At 24.4% G+C, this 21,790-nt stretch overlaps 1 protein-coding gene across 1 annotated transcript; it reads right to left on the minus strand.

Annotated features, from left to right (window-relative positions):
• Positions 1–1,437: 1,437 nt before the first annotated feature.
• On the minus strand, positions 1,438–14,192 carry LOC145829533 (protein no-on-transient A-like). The gene is made up of 11 exons (XM_082937363.1): positions 13,910–14,192; positions 13,260–13,447; positions 12,288–12,410; positions 12,026–12,178; positions 11,500–11,618; positions 10,814–11,010; positions 10,554–10,638; positions 10,002–10,077; positions 9,513–9,579; positions 9,130–9,203; positions 1,438–2,309 (listed from the first exon to the last, which is right to left on the minus strand). The coding sequence occupies exons 1-11, from the start codon at positions 14,190–14,192 to the stop codon at positions 2,154–2,156; spliced, it is 1,521 nt and encodes a 506-aa protein (XP_082793489.1). The 3' UTR covers positions 1,438–2,153.
• Between the last annotated feature and the right edge of the window lie 7,598 nt (positions 14,193–21,790).

Consider the following 21,790-nt stretch of genomic DNA (forward strand, 5'->3'; position numbering starts at 1 on the left):
ATATAAAGAGGAAAACCATACACATAAAATTGTTACATAAAATACTAAACTAAGTGCTTAATTATAAAGATATTTTTAGCTTACTTAAACAAAAAAAAGTCATATTCTAAAATTTTGCAAAATATACTTTTGTATATTTATTAAAGTTTCATTATGGAAGTAAGTGTTTTTGCCACAGATCATCAACACTAAAAAGATTACATACAACAACTACTTATTCAAATATGGTAATAATTCAACATGTTTCTACAAAATTTTTGAAAATTTAGTCTGCCTTTATAGAGGATTTAAAGGTTTTACCATTTGAAGGCTTTAGAATTAATGTTTTTGTAAGTAAAATTCTAGGAAAATTTTGCAATTTTAGTCTGACTTTAAAATACTTTTGTTAATTTTTTACCATTTTAAGGCTTTAAAAATTAAGGAATTTTTTAAACTAGAACTGACAAATTCTGACATTTTGCTATGTTGACCTAAAAATACTGACTTTTAGCCATTTTAACCTAAAAAACTGACTTAGCCTGACCCGTGGCAACCCTGGAAAAGTTAGATTATAAGAGTACTTAGCGAAATTTTCTCAAAGTAGCTTGCTTTAAGTTTACATACAAAACATTTACTTATACCATTTCAAAAAAACTTAATTGTAATATTATTGAACTAAAATTTGTTCAAGTGAATTTAAGAAAAATATATAAGGCTAAACAATTCTAAAATTACATGAAAGAACATTTTTAGGGTTTTCAATCTGTTTGAATTAATTTGTAATCTATAGGGACAATTTAATTTAGATTTTACCAGCATTTAAGTTTCTAAATTGGATACATACAAAAAATACACTTACATCGATTCCACATTTGTAATTATTATTTTTTCGTTTATTAAATTTCAACATGTTTTGAAAATTGTTTCCCTTTATTTCTATACTTTATTCAATTCATGCGTAAAGTATGCACTTAAGAATAATATAAGCAACAGTAAAAAAATAATTTAAATGTATCGACTGTTACCGCCTATCATTTTAAACATTCTTATAAGCAAAATCATATAAGTTGAAAGTACTCTTTTGAACTTTATAAAAGCATAAGACTTGTTAGTTTAATTAGATCTGAACTTCATATTTAGCTTTAATTAGTGATTATATAAAACTATTCAAATTTTAAAGTGCTCTAAACTAACGAGCAATAACATAATAATAGTAAGCTGTCTAAAGCCATTTTATTTTTCTAGTAGTTTCAAAACAAAATTTATCAATTTCATATCAAAAACTAGTTCCTTTTATATAAACAATTCCAAAACAAACGTACTTAATACCGATTTTTTTTCTTCTATAAAAACCAATAAAAGATTTCAAAAAAATTAAAATTTTACCCCAAAAACTTTATTTAGCAAATTTCTTTTTAAAATAATAGTTTGCAAACAATTTACTAGATACAAGGTACATTTAAGTGTTGATTACCAACTGTATAGTTGAACAAAAAGAATTGCTTGTATGCATTTTTATTAGTAATAAACACAACGACTAGAAATTAAAACTGTGTGAGCATTTACTATATAAAAAATTAAAACATACAACATTATTTATATTTACAAATTATATTCTATGTGTTTTTCGAAATAAATTAATAAACAAGATCAATTACTAATAACTATTATCAACTTTTAATAATTCTAATTTAATATTATCAAAAGAGGAATAAAAAACTTTAGGAGACTAATAAATTTAATTTTTATCAAACATGATATAACCTGACACATGAAAAAACAACAAATAAGCCGGCTTTCTAGTAGTTCTATAATAGTTCACAAAACAACACGATACCTTATATAACTAAGAGCTAAAATTAACTTATAGCAGCCCCAGCAATTGAAATTCTTGGAGTCGACATAACTAATGTCAGCCAACAAAAACAAGAACAAAAAAGTTAGGTCCAATGTTCTTACTTATATTAAAAGTAAAATCTGTACAATGTAGTAAATACTAACATTAAAATGAAGTAACAACGTAAATTGCCAAATGTTTAATTAATTAAGCCTTTACATTTTAGGACATCTATTTTTTTACGAAATCTCTCGGTAAGGTCAGAAATAGTATGTTCATAGGTTTTTTTCCAAAATTTTCCGAGAGCAACATAGATATAGTAGACTAAATTTTGATTTTAATATCGTCTTTTCGGTTCTTTTTGGACATTTCGCAGGTTCGGATTAATTCTGTCGTAATTTTGTACCTGGTTTCTGTAATAATCAGCCGCGTTGATGGTATTGCTCATTTGCTGCTGCATCTGAAGTTGCCTCTGCGCTTGCTCGAGTCTCGACTGTGCACAAATTTCATTGAAAAACGTCGTATCGAAATGTTCAAAGTGACGTTTAAAATTTAATGCCAGCACTTCAATGTGTTAAAATATTTTTTATTTTCAGATTCTCTTATAATACTTAAAGCTTTAATTTAATTTACAAAAAAAAAACTAAATCAAGAGTTATTTCAATATCAATCACTGAAATAAATTTTACCATATTCGAAGCTTTTACCCCTTTTTCATAAAACATCTGTGTCTAAAACAATAGCAGTACAAAATATAAGGTCAACTTTACTACAATACAAACGAATCCCCTAAATTAAATTTAAAATTAGAATTTTCAACCAAGTTTCTTAAATAGGTATTAAGCCAAAATAAATAAAAACAGTGTTTTAGTTTAAAAAGTTAGAACTAAATTTATTTTCTTATGATGCAGTTGTTATTATACATCTCACAAATATTAAATTTAACTTTAATTTGTCAAAATTTTAGAAGTAAAGCCGATTTTGAAGTCTTAAAAGCTATTTATAAACTAATTTTCGACTTTATTCTTTCATATTACAAGCTTACTTAAATTACGATTTTGATGCTACAGGTAATATTTTGAAAAATAACCCAAGCTTAAACTTTAATAAATCTCAACCTGATTCAATAAACAATTTTAATTTCAAAATATGTAACTAAATAAACCTTTTGAATATGGAACAACATCAATATGCTTAATATATTTAATAAAAAGTATTTTGTTACGATTAACAATAAATCATGTACCTAATAGAGCTTTAACTTTTTTTTAACTTTATATTAGTATCTGGTTATATAGATATAATGTTTTACTAAAGAAACTAAAATACTATAAAGAAATATAAAAATACTAAAACTATAATAAAGTAAAATAATTGTTTTTGATTTTTATTCGAACCAGTAAAATTCATAAAAAGTAAGAAGCAAACTTTGCATAGTACTTACCAATATATTTACCATAGGTCTAAGTATTTCAATAGTTCTTTAAATAAAATGTGTTTAAAGAAATATTTATCAACTTTGTGGGACTGATAAATAAATACAGACCAACTTATTAAACGAAAACCGAGCTAGAAATATACTAGTTTTTGTATAAACATAATACATTAGGGTTGTCAAATGTTTTTGGAAAGTTTTTTCCAGGTTTTCAAAATTACACGTTTTAGGGTCTACTTGTAGTTTAAAATAGTTTATAGTTAAAAACTGTGTTAAATAGTATAACGACATTTAATAGATATCTTTGAGATAGGTGCACGACTATTCAAATTCGGACAATTCAAATTATTTAAAAAAATTGAAAGGGCCACAAATAAAAAAGTAATGTATGTTTGTCAAATATAAAAAATACATTTGTATGTTATATTGATATCTACAAGTTTTTTCTTTTTGCAAAACATTAAATATTTTTTAAGATATGGCTTAAATAAAGTAAAAAACAAAGTCATTTTTAGTAATTTTAAAATATCTTGAAAAATATTCAAGATTTTGCAAAAAAAAAAAAAGTGGCTTGTAGATATCAATAAGATCTACATATGTATTTTTTATTTTTTCAAATTTATATTATTTATTAAGATATAGTCTGTTAAATAATTTTTTAAGAATTTTAATAGTCGGAATTCGAGTTGTCTGAATTTGAATTGTCATGTAACCCTTAGAGCTTCTTTAAATGTGTTTTTTGATAAAATAAATTTTGATGATGACAAAAAAATTATCTACATGATATATTTTTTGTGTTAAATCGAAATTTTATTACTAACATGTAAAGTTTGTTTAAAATTCCAGGTATTTTTAGCCTACATTGTCAAATTTTTCCAGGATGCCAGGTTTTTTGGCAACCGTGCTACATGTTTGTTCTACAATTACTGTTATCAATTAAAAACTAATTACGGCTTCAACAACTATTTAAATATCATATCTAATAAAACAATTTAAAAATACTATTTGAATTTACTTATATCTAAATTCTACCTTATTAATAAGATTCAGTAATTTAAATTAATAAAAACAAATTTTACAGTAATCTCCCTTTATTGTAATAAATACTCTTTCCATTAATAACGCAGTTAAAGTGTGTTGATTAGTTAACACACAGAAACATATGTTGGTACAATAAAGGAAGATTACTGTATAATTTGTTTTTATTAATATTCCAGTGAACTTGTTTCACTAGGATCTTTTGTTAGCAAACGATTAAATATATATTTCGAACAGTAATTTAAATAACCTTGATGAGGGTCCTCAACTGACCTTGAAGACTTAGAAGATAAACATTTCAAATAAAATTTTAAATATACATAAAAACAGATGGCATTTAATATTTAGTACTTCTATAACACTACAATAGAAAAGCTTCTTAGATTTTTAAATTATTTTTTTCTCAGTTTTGTGTTAAATTAAAAAACTTATTGAGTTTAAAATTAAGAAAAAAAATTTATTGAAAACTTATAAAAATTACTATTCGTGGATAAAATACAAGTCTACAGTATCAAAAACAAATATTTTTTTTTAAGTATTTTTTTCTGTTTAAGTATTTGAACTAATCAAAGTAAAATAAAAGAAGTAAATGAAGATTATAAACGTTTTATTTTTTTATTCAATTAAATCCCAAAAAAAATATTATATAAAAACAATAGCAAAACAGTTATAAAATTCTAAAAGATGGTTCTCTTAGAAAAAATCGTGTTACAATTAACTTTAGGTAACCTGAACTAACTTTTATGCATATGCAATAGAATACTTGTTACTTGTTGCAAGTAACTTGGTTCTTTTGAAAACTTGAATACTTTATGAACGCTCAACGGCATAAGACACATTAGTTCATTATTAAAAAAACTACTATTAAACAAACAAATTCAATTAATCAAAAGTTCTAAATTAGCGTTATTTATCAAAGTTTAGGTAAGAATATTTCAAAACCAGCTCAAATATAATTTTTTATTAATGATACCTTTTTTCGAATACAAATATGTAAGTCAAAAACTTCAGATATAAGGTTTACAGATTACTATTATTAACAAATTTTATTTAGTTATTGAGCAACGTATAATATGCCTAGAAAACTAATAGTAAAATTAACATGAATGAATCACTATACACATACTTTGCAGAAAAAAATTATGAGGTCTATATACCATACTTATGCCTTGTAGCTATTTAATAAACTTATCGACTTATTTCTTTGTATTCAATTCTTAAGCCATGAGCTTTCATAAAAATAAACAAGCAACAACCAGGCTGAATTAACAAAAACATGAACTTTGTTATTCTATTCTATGTAATAATTAATTTATTTTATTTTAGAATTATGTTTAATTTGCCATATATACAAACTTATATATTATTATCAAAATTAAGGTATCACATTTTATAAAATCTAGAAAAAAACTACTTTTTAATTACTTACAAACGATTGTAGCTTTTATTAGTTTTTCCTACTTACTTATCTTTTATATGCTTACAATAAAAGCTGATTGAAACTTGAACATCAAGTTTGCTTTATAACAAAAAAAATGTTAAAAAGAAAAAAAATTAACTAAAATCTATACAAACGACGTAAAATATGCAACAGCTTAGAAAAATGTATAATTGACTTAAATAAATGATTGTAAAACAACTTAACAATCAGATGCACTTTTTTGTTATTATACACAAGGACCCTTAATAACTTATATTTTAAATAAAATTTCAAAAACTATACTTTTGAACCTTTGTTTTTTTTTTAATTGAAAATTAACTTTTTTTTTTTTTTGGTAGGCATAAAAAATTCTTAACTGATTTAATTTGTATACATGCAAATTTAGACTGAAATATGATTTTTTAACACGTTTTTGCAGGCAAAATAACTAAAACTCAAAAATATGATAGATCAGTTAAAGAGTTAATCGAAACCAAAAAATGGAACTCCTTTAAACTTTTTATAAATCACAACAACATCAACAAAAGTGTTTTAATTCTTGCTTGGGATTAGTTTTATTTGTTACAATTTTAACAAATAGCAGATGTTTAAAAGCTGCAGGCAGTAAGCTCAAACGTTTTTGACTCATAAACAATTTTTAAAAACATGTAAATAAACAACAAATTATGTTGACATTAAATAGACAATACAAATACTGTTCTTTTTTAAGATGTCGTAAAAGTAATATTTTTTATGGTTTAAAAATAATTGATGTGTGAGTGTTTAATTTACAAATGATTCAAAAACAAGCAAAACTAGTTGCTATTGAATAGAGAAAATTTTTAAAGTTTACTCATATTGATTCGTATTTCATAAACTTATTCTTTTCAATTCAGTACAGTAATTTTAATGACTACAACTAAGGTTTCAATATTTTCCCAAACAAATGAAAAACGTGGTTAATGATCCCTTGTTAATACCTTTTTTTAACTAACTGACCACAATTTGTTTTAAATTATACAACCATTAAGTATCATATATTGGGAAAATTATAAAATTTTGAAGAGAATATTATATCATAATGAGCCTTTTAAGTGTTTAGCCAGCTTCAAAATATACAATAACACTAATTTTAAGTGTTGTCAAAGCTCAGTTTCTAGTTCAGATATAAAATAGATTAATATAAGCTTCTTTTTGTTAACTTGGTTAGTGATAATTGGAAAATTTTAAAACAATGATAAGAAAAGAGTTAAGTAAAAGTTAAAACCATTTTGTTAGGAATACTTTACAACCAACTACTATCTGCTTTAAATCATTTATTTAAGTAGTATTTTACTGATTTTCTTTTAAACAAACTAAACTAACTTTATCTAATCATCAAAACATTAACTTTTTTCAGAACACTTTTTTAAGTATGTTTTGGATCATTAAGAAATTAAAACGATGATAATAATTTTCTGATGAAAATTAGTTTATTGAATTAAAGTTTAGTTTGTAATTTATTTTATCCTACACTAATTTATAAATATATTTTTTGTTTAGAATTCCTTGAAAACATAATACTTTTTGTTATAATATTTAAATTATTTTTCTTATTAATTTAAAAATCAACTCATACGGACTTGACAGTGTAATGCAACTAAATCTAAGTATAAAACTTATAAATTAATTATAAATAATTTTAGTGCTTGGTCAAACTTATTAATCTAATTTAGTCACTATAAAAAGCTGCATTTGAAATAAGAAATAGATAAGTCATATATTTACCAAAGATATATTGATTTAATACGAAACAAACTATAAAACTAGTTATATATATAATGCTCATAAAAGTAAACTTTTAGATAAATTCGCATGTAGTCATTCAGTATTTGAGTAGTTTAACTACTAGTTGGTAGACTTGAATTGACTAAAACATTATATAAAAAAAACTAACAATTTATACAACATCTGTAAATAATTGGAAAATTAAAGTTATTTTAAATTAGTTGACTCGTGTATTTTCATAAAAAACTTATGAATGAGTGTGCGACAATTCAAATTCCAATAATAATGAGTTATAAAATTATCTCTTTTACATAACTTTTTAGAAATTTTTACCCTAAATCTTAGTTACACTTTTTTTAATAAAAATAACTTATGAGATATGGCTAAAACAAGTTGTAAAACTTACTAAAAAGTATATTTTTTCATTTAATATATTTTTTTTTATTTTTTGTTAAATTTTTTTTACTAGTACAATCTTATCAATTATACCTTTATATTTACTTTTTTAATTTTAAATTACTTTTTGAGATGTAGCACCTTAAAATTTTTATTAGTATATAAATAGTTGGAATTTGAATTATCTTATAACCTTTATAAATCATTATAAAAAATTACTAGTCACTATCAAAATACATAATAAAAAAGAGCTAAAGAATTAACTACTTAACCATCAAACAGTTTTTCTTTAGACTTTTGCTTTGTATTCAATTTTTTTTTTTATTCTTCAAACAGATAAGTCTTAGTAAAATTTTTAACAAACTCAAAGTAAGATTATCTCATTAAGATTAGAGACTAAAGTTCCAACTAGTTTACTCAAAAAACCTCTTTACTTTCTGTTCAGGTTTTTAACGGTACAGACAAAATCAAAATAATAAATCCTTGAATAAAATTCTCAAGGACGAGTCAATATTCTTTTTTGACTTAAAGTACTTTGGTTTTAAAAAAGTTAACTATTTAATAGCAAATTAATAAAAGTTGCTCAAAAGTTTAGAAATATTTTAAAGCTAAACTGAACCAAAACTACAGTTTTTAAACTAGAAACAAGTTCATGTTTTAAAAAAAATTGCCATACCAAAATTTATCAAACTTTTAAATCTATAATTCAATATACTTTGTAATTTTTAAATAGAGGATTGCCAAAAGTTTTATGAATTTTTTTTTTACTTTTCTGAATTTCTTCCAGGTTTTTCAAGTAATAGTTATTTTTGTCTATTTGTAGTGTAAAGTTAAGTTTAAGTTAAAATGCTGTGTTAAAAAGGATAAAAATATTGAAAATATACTGTGATGTCACTATAAATGTGTTTTATAATAAATAAAATTATAAATAATACAAAAAAAACTGTTTATGATAGATTTTTTGTAGCTAATATAAATTAAATTATTTTTCATGAAAAGTTGCTTAAATACCAGGTTTTTCAAAGTTTTTTGTGCCTAGATTGTCTAAATCAGGTTTTTTTGGCAACCCTGTATAAAGATAACCTAAAGTTTTCAATAAAGAATATATACAAACATTAACTAATTTAATAAGGCTTTTTTTATAAAATAAAACTTTTTTAATTGGTATTAAATAAAAAAATTAAATTAAAACCTTTGCTAGACTATTTAGCAATAGTTTTAAAAATTAATTAATTAAAATAACATAAAAGCACTCACAGGAGCTGGCGCAAGTCCTCCGGTTGCCGGCTCAATTTTGCTGTTTGTAAACATCTGCGGCTGGTTATCAAAAGCTATAAAACATATGATTGATAACAAGCTATCTAATTATTACTCTTAGTTTTTATGTATCAATACTGCATTTATGAATTGGTTTTAAGATTACAGACTATTATTATAAATATAAGTCCTTATTGCTCAATAAACTTTTAAGCACATAATATATAACAGAAGTTAAAGATCTTAGGGTGTTATTTGAACATTTAAAATTTAAAAGCAAAAGAAATACTATTAAAAATATTTTTACTTTTCATGCAGCTTAGAACTGCAAAATAAGCATATCTTTCAATAATAAAAGTAATCATAAAACAAAGGTAAACAACCTCTGAGGTCAACATTTGTAATTTGTGGTGGAGGCTGGGAAACTGGTGGTGGTGGTCCTCTGTAAAACTAAAAAAAAATATTCTTTTTTAGAATTTTATCAGCATTTAGTTTAGTGTTAAAAAATGTTTAATAAAATTTTCCAACAAAATTTAAGGTTCATAAACTTAAAAAACCCAATTACAATGATGATACTTGATGGTCAATCAAACTACATGTCACAATAAATAAAAACATTAACTTAGGAATTTCCTAAATATTTTACACGAAACAGAAAAAGGTGCTATATGAAGAATTTAAATTACAGTTCTTGTAGCTAAATAGTTCTAAAATAAGTATTCTAAATAAGTTTCAAGTAAAATATTAAGTGCCTGCGTTAATAAACTCAACAATAAAATGTGATTAAACTTACAGTAAAAAACATTCTCAGCTATATTTTTTTATAATTAATTAATAAATATATGCAAGAAAAAGTATATGCTACAACTCACTCCATCAACTTGAGCCCTCAGTAGAACTTGCCTGCGTTTACGTTCCTCCATATCTGCGTTGTGTTGCTCGATTCGCCTGTATAGATGTGATAACTACATTTGCTTAAAAGTTACTTGTTTTACAAACTCAATCATATACAGACTAATAACTTACCGAAAAAATATAAAGAAACTTCTAAACATGTAATCTTACATCATACATAAACAACTTTTAAAGTTAATTATAGTGTGTTTAAATACAACATCAAATTAGATCAAAACATTTTTATCAAAAAAAAAGCATTATTTGTGCAACTTAAGCGCATTTTTAAATTATACCATTTATTTATATTTCGATTCTTACGTGATACAAGCTTAAAACACAACGTTACTGTATAATTGTTTTACTAAGATAAAACAAGAATTAATACTCTTTTTTTGTGTGTAGACAACTGTTTTTTTAATTACATTATTAATAAAGCTCTGCACGTCTTATATCAGTTAAGATAAACTCTATAAAACAATTTAAAATTTTTAGAATTATTTCTATGATTAAAGCAAAATAAATCTAACATAAGGTCGTTTTGTCTCCTTCTTGCTATTTCATTTAATTTTTCTTCTTCTAACTTTTGTAACTCCTGCTGTTTTCGCAACAACTCTGCAAGTTAAACAATTTTACAAAAAATACCACAACAAACTTATTTTTATTATCTTTGCAAGTTCATAACCAACACAATAACTAGAAACTTTCTAATTACTGATTTTTTTTTCTAATAAACGAAAAATTTAAAGTATAACAACAAATACAACGTAAATATTAGACTGAAAACTACCTTCCTTCAGCATCATGCTCTTGTGATCCCTTTCAAAGTTTTCCATCTCTGATTCCAGCTGAGTGCGTTCGTTTTGAATGTTCCTTTCGAGCTGCTCCCTCTGCTCTTTTTCCAGGTCGTACAGGGCTTTCCACCTCCTTGCGTACTGTTCTTCGACCGACCCTATCTTTGCAAACCTAGGTTCCATTTCTCTGTCCCTGCGTAGTAAAGAAATTTGCAACTTTTGGCTATATATATTTTTGTTATACAACTTTATACTACATCAAGTCATTTCAAAGCGTAATGTGATGAATTAGTACAACATTAAACTGCCTTAAAATTTATATAGTGTTTATAGCTAAGACAACAACAACAATAAAAACTTTACTCTACTGTTATTAAATCTAACAGTGTTAAATTTAATATATTAGTATTTAAAAATAACTGACAGCTCCATGCATGTTAAAATTATACAAAACTCAAATTAAATATTGATTATAAACATTGAATGCTAAACTTTAAAAATAAAATTTAGGTCTTAACTATTAACTAGAGGGTTCTTACACAATAGTTATTAGAATAAAGTTTATTTTGAGTTTTCTCTTTCAAAATTCTACAAGATGCATCATTTTTAAAAGAATGACAAAATTAACTGATTTCAAGTAAGTAAAATCTAAATCTGTTTTATATATAAATACTGTAATTACATGTGATAAAAGTTGTTTTTAACAACAATTTTATCCAGAAGACCGTCTTCTTCATCTTCAGCTTCGTACATTTCAGCTGAAACTGGTTTGGGCTGCCTAGTAACAAAGAAGCAACCTTCCTGTAAAAATTAAATTTATTTGATATGTTTTGCTTCATAACCCGTTTCGTCAAACAGTACTTAAATATAAACTTAAAATATTTAGAAATTAGATTCAAATGTGTTTGAAATTCAATTAGAATAATATACTTTACTAAATTTAGTTTTGTTTTAATACTTTGATTTGAGAAGTTTTTTGTTTATCAAGTAAAAAAAATATGTTTTAGTACTACTTGGTAGTTTCCTAAAACTAGACTTTTATTCAATTATTCATAATTTAAAAAAAGTTTTAACAAAAAATAAATTTAATTAGTATAACTTATAACAGTTGATTATTATAGCACTATATTATAAGAGACTCAATAAGTTATAAAAATTGTTTTAAAAAATATTTAAATTAATATTTTTATACCATTAATACAACTAACACTACATTGGGTAACAGCTTTTAATGCACTAGATTTTCTAGCGAAATCTACAGTTCCTTTGCAAGTAGATCTTCCTTTTGAGTCACAAATAACAACAGCACGTTCAACAGTTCCAAATTGTTCAAATGCAATTTTCAAAAGCTCATTTGTGACCTAAAGATAAAATATTAATCATTACAAATTACAATAGTTATAAACATAAATATAAACTTTGTTACTAACATTTTTTTAATAACTAATTATGACGATGTTTCTTACTAACAGTGTTCGAAAAGTTCTTGACAAGAATACTTGCTTGAGTGCTATTTCTAACCCTTAGAGTTCTACCAGCTATTACATGACCATTGATGGCTTGCTTGAATTTTTCAGCTTCCTCTCTAGTATTCTAAAATACATGTAAGATTTAAATCTCTAAACAAAATATCTAAGTTGTGTATATTGTCGTTTTTATTACAATATAAGTTAAAAGTTGTATGAGAGCGTTTTTTATTATAAAAAAAATGCCGAAATTGCCTTACTTTTTTTGTTTTAAATGTAATAATGTTATTAGTGGGAATAAAATAAATACTTGCAGGGTTACAATAAGCTTTTTTTTATAACTTTCTGAATTACTTTGAGGTTTTTGAAAGTACAAGTTTTTTGTCTACTTTTAGTACAAATTTAAATTAAAGCTAAAATACTGTCATAATGGTATAAAAATGTTAAAAAGATAGTAGATTTTTTGTACCTAATCTAAATTTCATAATTTTTTAGTATGTAAGAAATGTTTAAAAACAGGCTTTTCTAATTTTTTAAATGCCTAAATTGTCAAATTTCAGAGTTTATGGCAACCCTGATACTTATAAAAATACGCTGATTAAAAACATGATTAAATTAGTTCATCTTTTACCACAACTTTGTGAAAAGCTACGAAAACTAAACTTATTTAATAAAATAAATGATAATCTTTTGTGTCTTTGTTTATACATTTTTTAGTTATTATAACAAGTATATTTTTAATGTACATATCCTTCACATTTACTCAATACATAACAATAAATAAAATAAAGAGGAATTTAATTAAATACAGCAGCAAAATAAAACATTTGAAACATCAATGATTTATTACATTCTGATAAGTTAATTGTAGTTAAAGAGGTAAAAATTAAATTCCAGACCATTTATCTTTTGATAAAACATAATTTTAAAAATTATATAAAATTAAGTGTTTTAAGTCATACAAATAAAAAGTTACCATTTTAATAAATGCAAAGCACTTTTCTTTGTTGTAAAACATGTCAGTGAGTGTTCCATATTCACTAAACAATTTACGAGCCTGGTCTTCTGTATATGTTAATGGAAATCCACCAACATACATTCTACAGTTCCTCAACATTGCTGGTTGTTGTTCAGTAATTTTTATTTTTGGACTTTGAGATTTGACTGTTTTAAGCAATTTTATTTTAAGAACCATATGTTGAATTAATAACAATAAATGAATTTATAATAATCTACCAATTTACTTTAATTATTGTATACTTAATTTAATATTGATCAGTTTTTCAACAGGTAGTCTAACAATACTATCTTTTTTTTACTTTTTTTAAATAAACATCTTTATACACAATAACAAATTTAATGGGCTGTAAACAGAGTTTTGATACTGTAACTTTAATTGTACATTCAACAACTTAATAAATTTGAAGCAATAAGTCTGAAAATCAAACTAATATCTAGTTTATACAAACTTAAAGTAAAAGTTAAAGACATAGTACAGTTTTTTTTGCTTATGCTACCTACTACTTTACTGAATACTTGGGATATAAAAAGTATTTTATATATAAATTAGTACAAAAAACTGTTTTTAAACTTAATAAACAACATTAGAAAATGTATATTGCTTACCAGTTGGAATTTTGTCATTGGTTACATTAGGAGCTTTAGTAGCTGGAGCTTTAATAGCTGGAGCTTTAATAGCTTGAGCTTTAGTAGGCGCAGCAGAAGTTGTTTTTACTGTCTTTACAACAGTAGACTGTTTATTGTTATTTGAATTTTCCTTTTTTATTTCAGGCCCTTTATTGGTATTGTAAGGTTTGTGTCTAAAGTTATTGTTGGGAAACCTTCCTCTAAAATTACCTCTTCCACGATAACCTCCTCTAATGCCACCTCGTTGCATATGTCTAGTCATTATTATCTTAAAATACTGATTTATGTAACTATTTAAACTAAAAACAAATTTACACTTAGCTACTTTCAGTACAAGTTTAAAATCTCTATTAAAATAATTGTGATTTCAATGTAATACTTTATACTTAATGATTATAAATAGCTAGAAACATTTGAATTGTATTATAAAATAATTTAAACAGTGATTCAAGTTTTTTAATTAAAACAATATTATTCTCTAAATTTTGTTTTCATAATTTTGAAAAGCTGCATACAGTTAACTGATAACAAAAAGACTTTTTAGCCCTCTTTAATAATAGTTATTTTAAATATGGGAAAAACTCTTAATTAATATATTTTATTTCTACTTTACTTATTTTAAAAAAGGTACAACATTTTTATTTACTTTTTGGTTTTTTTTTTCAAATAAGCTATCAGCTTTGTTTTACTCTTATTAAAAATGCAAAGTATCTTTAAAAATGGGAGAACAGAAACCTATTTAAAAAGCAAACTGAAATAATTATAACTTATTTTTATTTGTAAACACTTTAAAAGGAGGTATAACTTTTTTTTACAACTTAGTTCTAACTTAAATTTTTTAATAAGCTACCAGTTCCTTTTTACTGCTCTTAAAAATTCAAAGTATCTTTTGAAAAGGAAGAAACCTAATGGAAGAAATGAACTAAAATGGTAAAAAAAGACCATTTTAATAATAGTTTATTTTCTTCATTAGTTTATAACCAAACCTTTCCAATTTTTATTAGTCTAGTCATTTTTATATAATTTTTGATAAAAAATTAAATAAATAATTATATTGCAGGACTAAATTTGTCTTTACTAAAATTGTATCATTTCCTAATCAAACTTGTTTGTTTAATTAATGGGTAGCCATTTGGTCGGAAAATATGGAAATTAGACAATTTTTATAAAAATTTAAGACATTTAGGCAAGAAAAAAAACAACTGTTACATAAAATAAAAAATATATACATTAGTCAGAGTTTATTGTTTACAAAACACATTTTAAGTAGCTTTATAGCATCTTTTCAGTAAAGCATAAGTTAATTAAAGTTTAATTTTGTACTAAATTAAATTAATCTTTTTTTTTTTTTTATCTGGAATAAAATCAAAAAACATAAAATTAACTTTATCTTGAATTTATAGAGATTTATTTTTATACTCTGTTCAGTAAAAATCTCTTAAAATTGTAGGTATTTTAAATCCTATGATAGAATTTTAATATTTATTCTATAATTTTAATAAATATAAAATTTTACAATACATTTAAACTTAAAACTAATATTCTTTTTACATGTAAATGTTGTTTAAAATTACAGATTTTTCCAGGCTTTTGAGTGATTTTTGTTCAAAATTTCAGTGTTTTTTTTCAAAACTTCTCAAATTTCAGGTTTTTTAGCTTAAATTGTCAAATTCCAGGTATTTCCTGAATTTTACGGAATTCCAGGTTTTTTGGCAACCCTCTTAATTAGATCTATTAATAAGGACAAATTTAGGTGACAATCTCGCACCAACATCAAGCTGAAATTATATTGTTTTTGATGTTTTTTACCCATAACTTTTTGTTGAAAATTTACATTATAAAGATATTTAAATAAAACTAAACTAGTTTAACATAAACTAATAATACTTGGATATTTAACCTTATTTATTTTACAATATTAAGTGACTATTTCAAAAAATAATTTATATTGATTATAATATTGCAAGATAAAATCAATTAAATATTTTAGTTAATAATAATTAAATGTATTTCTTACTATGTATTTATATAATTCGTTTAACACAAAGTATGATTTAGATGAACATATAAAGCTTAAAACATTGACTTTTAGCCTAAAAACATAGTTAAAAAAGACACTGAACATAATACATTTTCAGCGCTTTACCTGATTTATTTTCAGCCCATTTATTTGATATAGGTGCGCCAGTACCCTAGGTTATTACCAAACTTTATAAACAACTAAGAAAATCAACATAGTAAGATAAATAAAAATAAAATGGTAGAACATTAGTTAATAAAAGTTTAAACTAACTTAAGTTTATTTAGAATAGATTTTAAAACTAGCATGAGACTTCTATAGAATCTTGAAACTATTCTGAGCATCTCAAAAGAAACTAAACTACTCTTCTGAGTCAGTCTTAACTTTTTTATCCCAATTTTTTTTTAATTATCTGAAGTTTTAGTTTATTTCAAACCAGCTTGAGTTAGCCTAAATAATCTGAGTGTATGCAGAGTTGTTGAAGGTCTTTTCCAGGTCTTTTAAGAGCATAGGGGAGTTAACACCCTTTTTTGGTTTTTGATCTTATTTTATATAGTTTTTACTAGGCTACAAGATGCTTTTTACAGATTTAAAAAATTCAAAATAATTTAAAAATGCAAACTAACAGGGTTGCCACTCCTTTTTTCAAAAATTTTTCCAGGTTTTTCAAATTTCTTCCAGGTTTTTAAAAGTACACACTTTTGGGTCTATTTTTAGTTTTAAGTTAAATTTAAGGCAAGAAACTGTGCTAAATAGTATAAAAAGATTGAAAAGATACTGTAAGGCTACTTAAAATGTGTTTTTTAATAAAAATGTTTTTTGGTAATGACTTAAATTTTTTATCTATATGATAAATTTTTTGAGTCAAACTGAAACTTTACCACTGAACATGTTAAAGTTCTTAAAAATTCCAGGTTTTTCCAGATTTTTTTCAGAATTACTTAAATTCCAGGTTTTTCCAGGTGTTTTTTGCCTAAATTGTCAAATTCCAAGTTTTTCCAGGATTCAAGGTAAAGTGGCAACCCTGAAACTAAAACGGCAAATAACTAGAAATCACTAAAAATCTATCTCCTCCTACATTTTTTTGAGATAACTACCTCAAATTTTCAGGAAATGTTACTTGCAATATTTAAAAAATTCTGTCGGAACAGAATTTAAAAAAATTAGAAAATAAAAATTTTATAACAAAAAAACTAAAAAAAAAGTTTTTTTTTGTTTATTTTTTATATAAAACTTTTATTTTTTAATTTTTTTAAAATTCCTTCCGATAGAATTTTCTAAATATATCAAGGAACATTTCCTGAAAATTAGAGGTAGTTATCTTGAAAAATGTAGGAGAAGTTAGATTTTTAGTGAAATAGTCTATTTTTGCCATTTTGGTTTGCGCCTCCCATAAGGTACCTATTGTTGCCTCCGACTTTGACCAGCTATATCTCAAAAATTATTTTGAATTTTTTTTAATCTGTAAAAATCATTTTGTAGCTTAGTAAAAACTATATAAAATGAGATCAAAAACCAAAAAAGGGTGTTTACCCCCCTATGCCCTTAAATTTCTTACAGGCTTTTGAAAGTACAAGTTTTTTGTTCATTTATTGTACAAAATAACTTATAATAATAAAAAATCTTTTATAAAAAGTTATCACAACTTCAAGGATGAATAATGTTTAAAACTTTTTTTAAATTTTCGAATTAATTTGTTTAGTTCTTGTTTTAGAAACTACGACAATATTTAAAGTTTATGCTCAACAAATATAACACATAATTAACCAATGTAAAATTTTAAAAACTCTATCTACAAAGTACTCATTGTTAAGTATTACTTAATTTTTTTTTAAAGTTGTATAAATGTAAATTGGACATTGATTAAACTCCCAGAGTGAATAGTCTCTTTGGTCTTAAAACATTATCTTACCTTGGTTCTAAACTTTGGGAAGAATTGCCTTGAAACTTAATAGATCAGAGCTATCTTGGAGCATTTCAATATGGAATGAGAGAAAACTTACTTAAAAGACAATTAGAAAAATATCAAGCTTAATCTTTACCAACAGTTAAACTTATATCTTAGTATTGGTGTTTGTCTTAATCTTTTTTTTTGGGGCTGATTGCTGTTGGTCTTATAAACTGGGTGAAGGTAGAGCTGGATTGGTATAGGTTGGTTTTATTATTTTTATTATTTTATTTATTATATATACTTTTTAAATTTATTTCTTGTACATAGAATTTGATAGTATTGTTTTGTCCTCATTGACAGTGTGATTAAACGAGTAGATATATTATTTTTCTTTTGTAACTCTATTTTGTAGTTTTTTATTTACTATATATTAATTGTCAATTTGTTTCAGAAGATGGAGATTTTAAATTTAGAAGTAAAAACTTCATATTTTTTAGACATTCTGGTTATTTAATTTTATTTGTTAAAAATTAGTTTTAGGTTTACAAACAGTTTATTTAACTCAATTATATACTTTTATTATTACTTTATTTTTTTCAGAATATTTGTGAAGCTTTATTATTTTGTTTTTTAAATTAAGCTGTTTATTGATAGAAGTGATTTATTTTAAGTAGTTTAAAAAAAATTCCATCAATTATTAGTGCTAGATTTTATTGATTAAAACTGAATTGTTTACAAATCTATAAAACAGTTAGACAATTTTTTTTTTGCTCTATTTTTATTTACCTACAAACACATGTACTAGAAATTTAAAGACACTTTTTTAAAATACATGGCGCTCTTTCAGTTTTATGACATTACTGTATATTTTATGTATACTGACATTACTAACTCTTTTTTTTTTTATGGTAAAAAAACATCAGTCTCAAACTCTACCCCTTGCAACAATAAACGTTTTCTGGGGATCAACTCTCCCCATTTATTCAATTTTGAGATATCTGTTGCATTTTTTGTGGTTGCTCTTGTAAAAAGGGCAACAAGAAAAATGTGAATGTACATGATCATAAAAATAGAAATCTAAGGGAGGAGACGGTGTGGAGCCCATGGTAGACTATGGTTTCCATGGTCAATATTGGCAGTAATGGGTTAAAAAAGGGTGCTTACCATTTTTAACTTAAAAAAAAATGTATATACAGTTACTTTCTAAGTTTTTGTTTTTATTTTTTTATATTGTTTTAAAGTTAGCTCAAAGAATTAGTTACAAGTAAATGGTGTGCAGCTCGATTACCGAAAGGTCTTTCTCCACACCAATCTATCGACCTTAGTTGTGAGCGTTCACATTTTTCTTTCTTTCTAAACTGGTAAAATTTAAATTTAGGGTCAACTTTATATAATGTTAACCTTCATGTTATTGGAAAAAATTTAGTTATTCATCAGATAATTTTTCAAAATTAGGTTGATCCATCTTCTTCCTTAATTATAGAAATTTTTATATTACAAAGGCTAAAGAATTTAATTTTATATACTCATTTATGCCTATATTTATTTTGTTTTATTATAATACTGATACTGTGCTTGGGAGATTTTGGCTTTTTTGGCTTTTGAAAGTATTGACACAACTAAACTATTTTGTATTTTCATAAAAATCTTTCTTAAGCTTTGTAGGTTTACAAATCACTCCTAGCTTCCTATCATTCACAACTCTAACCATAAATAGAATTTTAAAAATTATGGTTTATTAAAAATTTGTGAAAAATCGTTTAAATTTGTTTTAACTGGTATGTAAATAATTAATAGACACGATTATTTAGTTGTACACGACCATTATTGAAAGAAAAATTAAATTTGAGAAATTTTTCTTTACTTAACAGTTTCAACAAATAGTAATTTATAACTTAAAATTTTAAAAATTTGGGTACAAGTTATTAGGGATAGGGGTTTATATGGTATAAACATACTACTGTATTATCACTCAAACTCAATTGCATAATGTTGTGAATAAAAAGTCTCTTAAAAAACTGCAGCCGACCCTAGAAAATGGGACGTTTTGGCTTTATTTATTGCTGTTATATGTTTCAGGCACATACAACTTTTTACTAACTTTTTTTTTAATTTTCTTTAGTGAAAAGACTCTTATGCTTAGGGTCTTTGTTTTTTTAATAGACTAATTTTTTTTAGTATGCAGGATGCCCTAAAACAGGGTTTCCCAAAGTGGACCAAGTTGCTTTTAAGGATACTCTGAAGGGGGCATGTGCAGTTAAGGAGCCACAGAGAGGCTATGAGGTCATAATTTGAAATTTACACTACATATTCTAGAGTTGTTAATGACGAGAAAAAAAAAGTTTTAGGTGCTTTTAATGGTAGTTTTTTGAGTAATCTTGTTGAAACTGGCTGTAGTTTTTTTAATTTCTTGAACGGAGGCCGTTTAAAAAAAAAAGGAAAACCTGCCCTAGAATAACTGAATTATTTAGAAAAGCCATTACAAAAACATTTCAAGCATACAACTTATAAGTTGAAATTGAACTTCGTCCGCTAAAAGTTGAATTTCTAGACATGACATTTTATTTATAAAAGGATAAGTTTTTACCATCCCAAAAAAAACATATCAAAAATGTTTATATGAACTTTAATTCAAACCATCCGCATATAGCAAACAAAAAAATAACACTAATGACTAAAAAATATTATCATTTTATCCAAAACTAAAGATATCTTTGATAATATAAAACCCCTTATGAGAAGGCTTTAAACATAAGGGTTTTAAAATCCCATTATCGTAAGTCCAGGACAACGATATAGCTAACAAAAGATAGAAATTAAAAAAACAAGAAAGTAGTTTATTTTAACCTACTCTACAGAGACTCTATAAAAAGAAACACAGGAAAGTAGTTCTTTAAATTGCTAAGTAAGCATTTTCTTAAACCATGTTTCTATAAAGCCATTTTTTATGTAAATACTATGAAAATCTAACATTCTTGTATGTCCAACCTGAAAAAATAAATCTCAAATTATATTAACAAATTTCTTCAAAACTGCAATATAATGACAGATGATTACAACAAGTCTTGCAATTGCAAATCAAAAATTAACTGTACAACTAACGGTAATTGTCTCACTGAGGAATGATAAATAAAGCTACAGTATAATATATAAATAAGATAAAACATATATTGGGTTTATTTGGAGGCAGTTTAAGAAAAGATATTACGAGCAGATGCAAGATAAAACAAAGAAAGAAATACAAGACTTTGCAGATTTATCCACAAAATCATAGATGACATTGTCGATTGGAAAAAAATAAATTAAATAGGTGATTCTCCACTCTACAAATTAAAATAATCCAGGCAAAGTATGTTCATTTGCAATTTAAAGAAACTTTAACTAGTATTCGGATTCGCATACATTAAAAACTTATAAATAAGATTTGAGTTTGGTAGAAAAATTTAGGCACTTTATAAAACATTATTTAATTTTTTTTTTTAAGTTAATTTCTTTCTTTTTTTAAGTCAGTATATGTTTTTTATTTTATTATAAAGTACTGTTTCTATTTTTTTTATTTATTGACAGTAAGCTTAAGTTCAAATACCTTGTAATACATTTACAACTAATATCCAATCAACATATATTAAACTTAGAAAAAGTATAAAGTACTGAATTTTCGTTATTAATCTTAGAATCACAATACTGCTTAATTTTTCAGAATAAAATAGACAAATATAATTTTTAAACTACAAATAAATTGAAACTTTACAACCCAAAACATTTTGGTGAGGATATTTTTCATTTACAGAACCCATAAATCTTAATACAGCAAAACAAAAAAAAAACAAAATTTGTTTATTATAGTTTGAATTTTATTACAATTTAGAGGTTAGCAAAGTCTTTTAATTATGTAACCACAATATTTTCATTAAAAAAACTAGTTCAAACAACTAAAGCATATTGTTTT

The sequence above is a fragment of the Thalia democratica genome, chromosome 2 (assembly GCF_965202585.1).
Source record: "Thalia democratica chromosome 2, ktThaDemo2.hap1.1, whole genome shotgun sequence".
NCBI lineage: Eukaryota > Metazoa > Chordata > Thaliacea > Salpida > Salpidae > Thalia > Thalia democratica.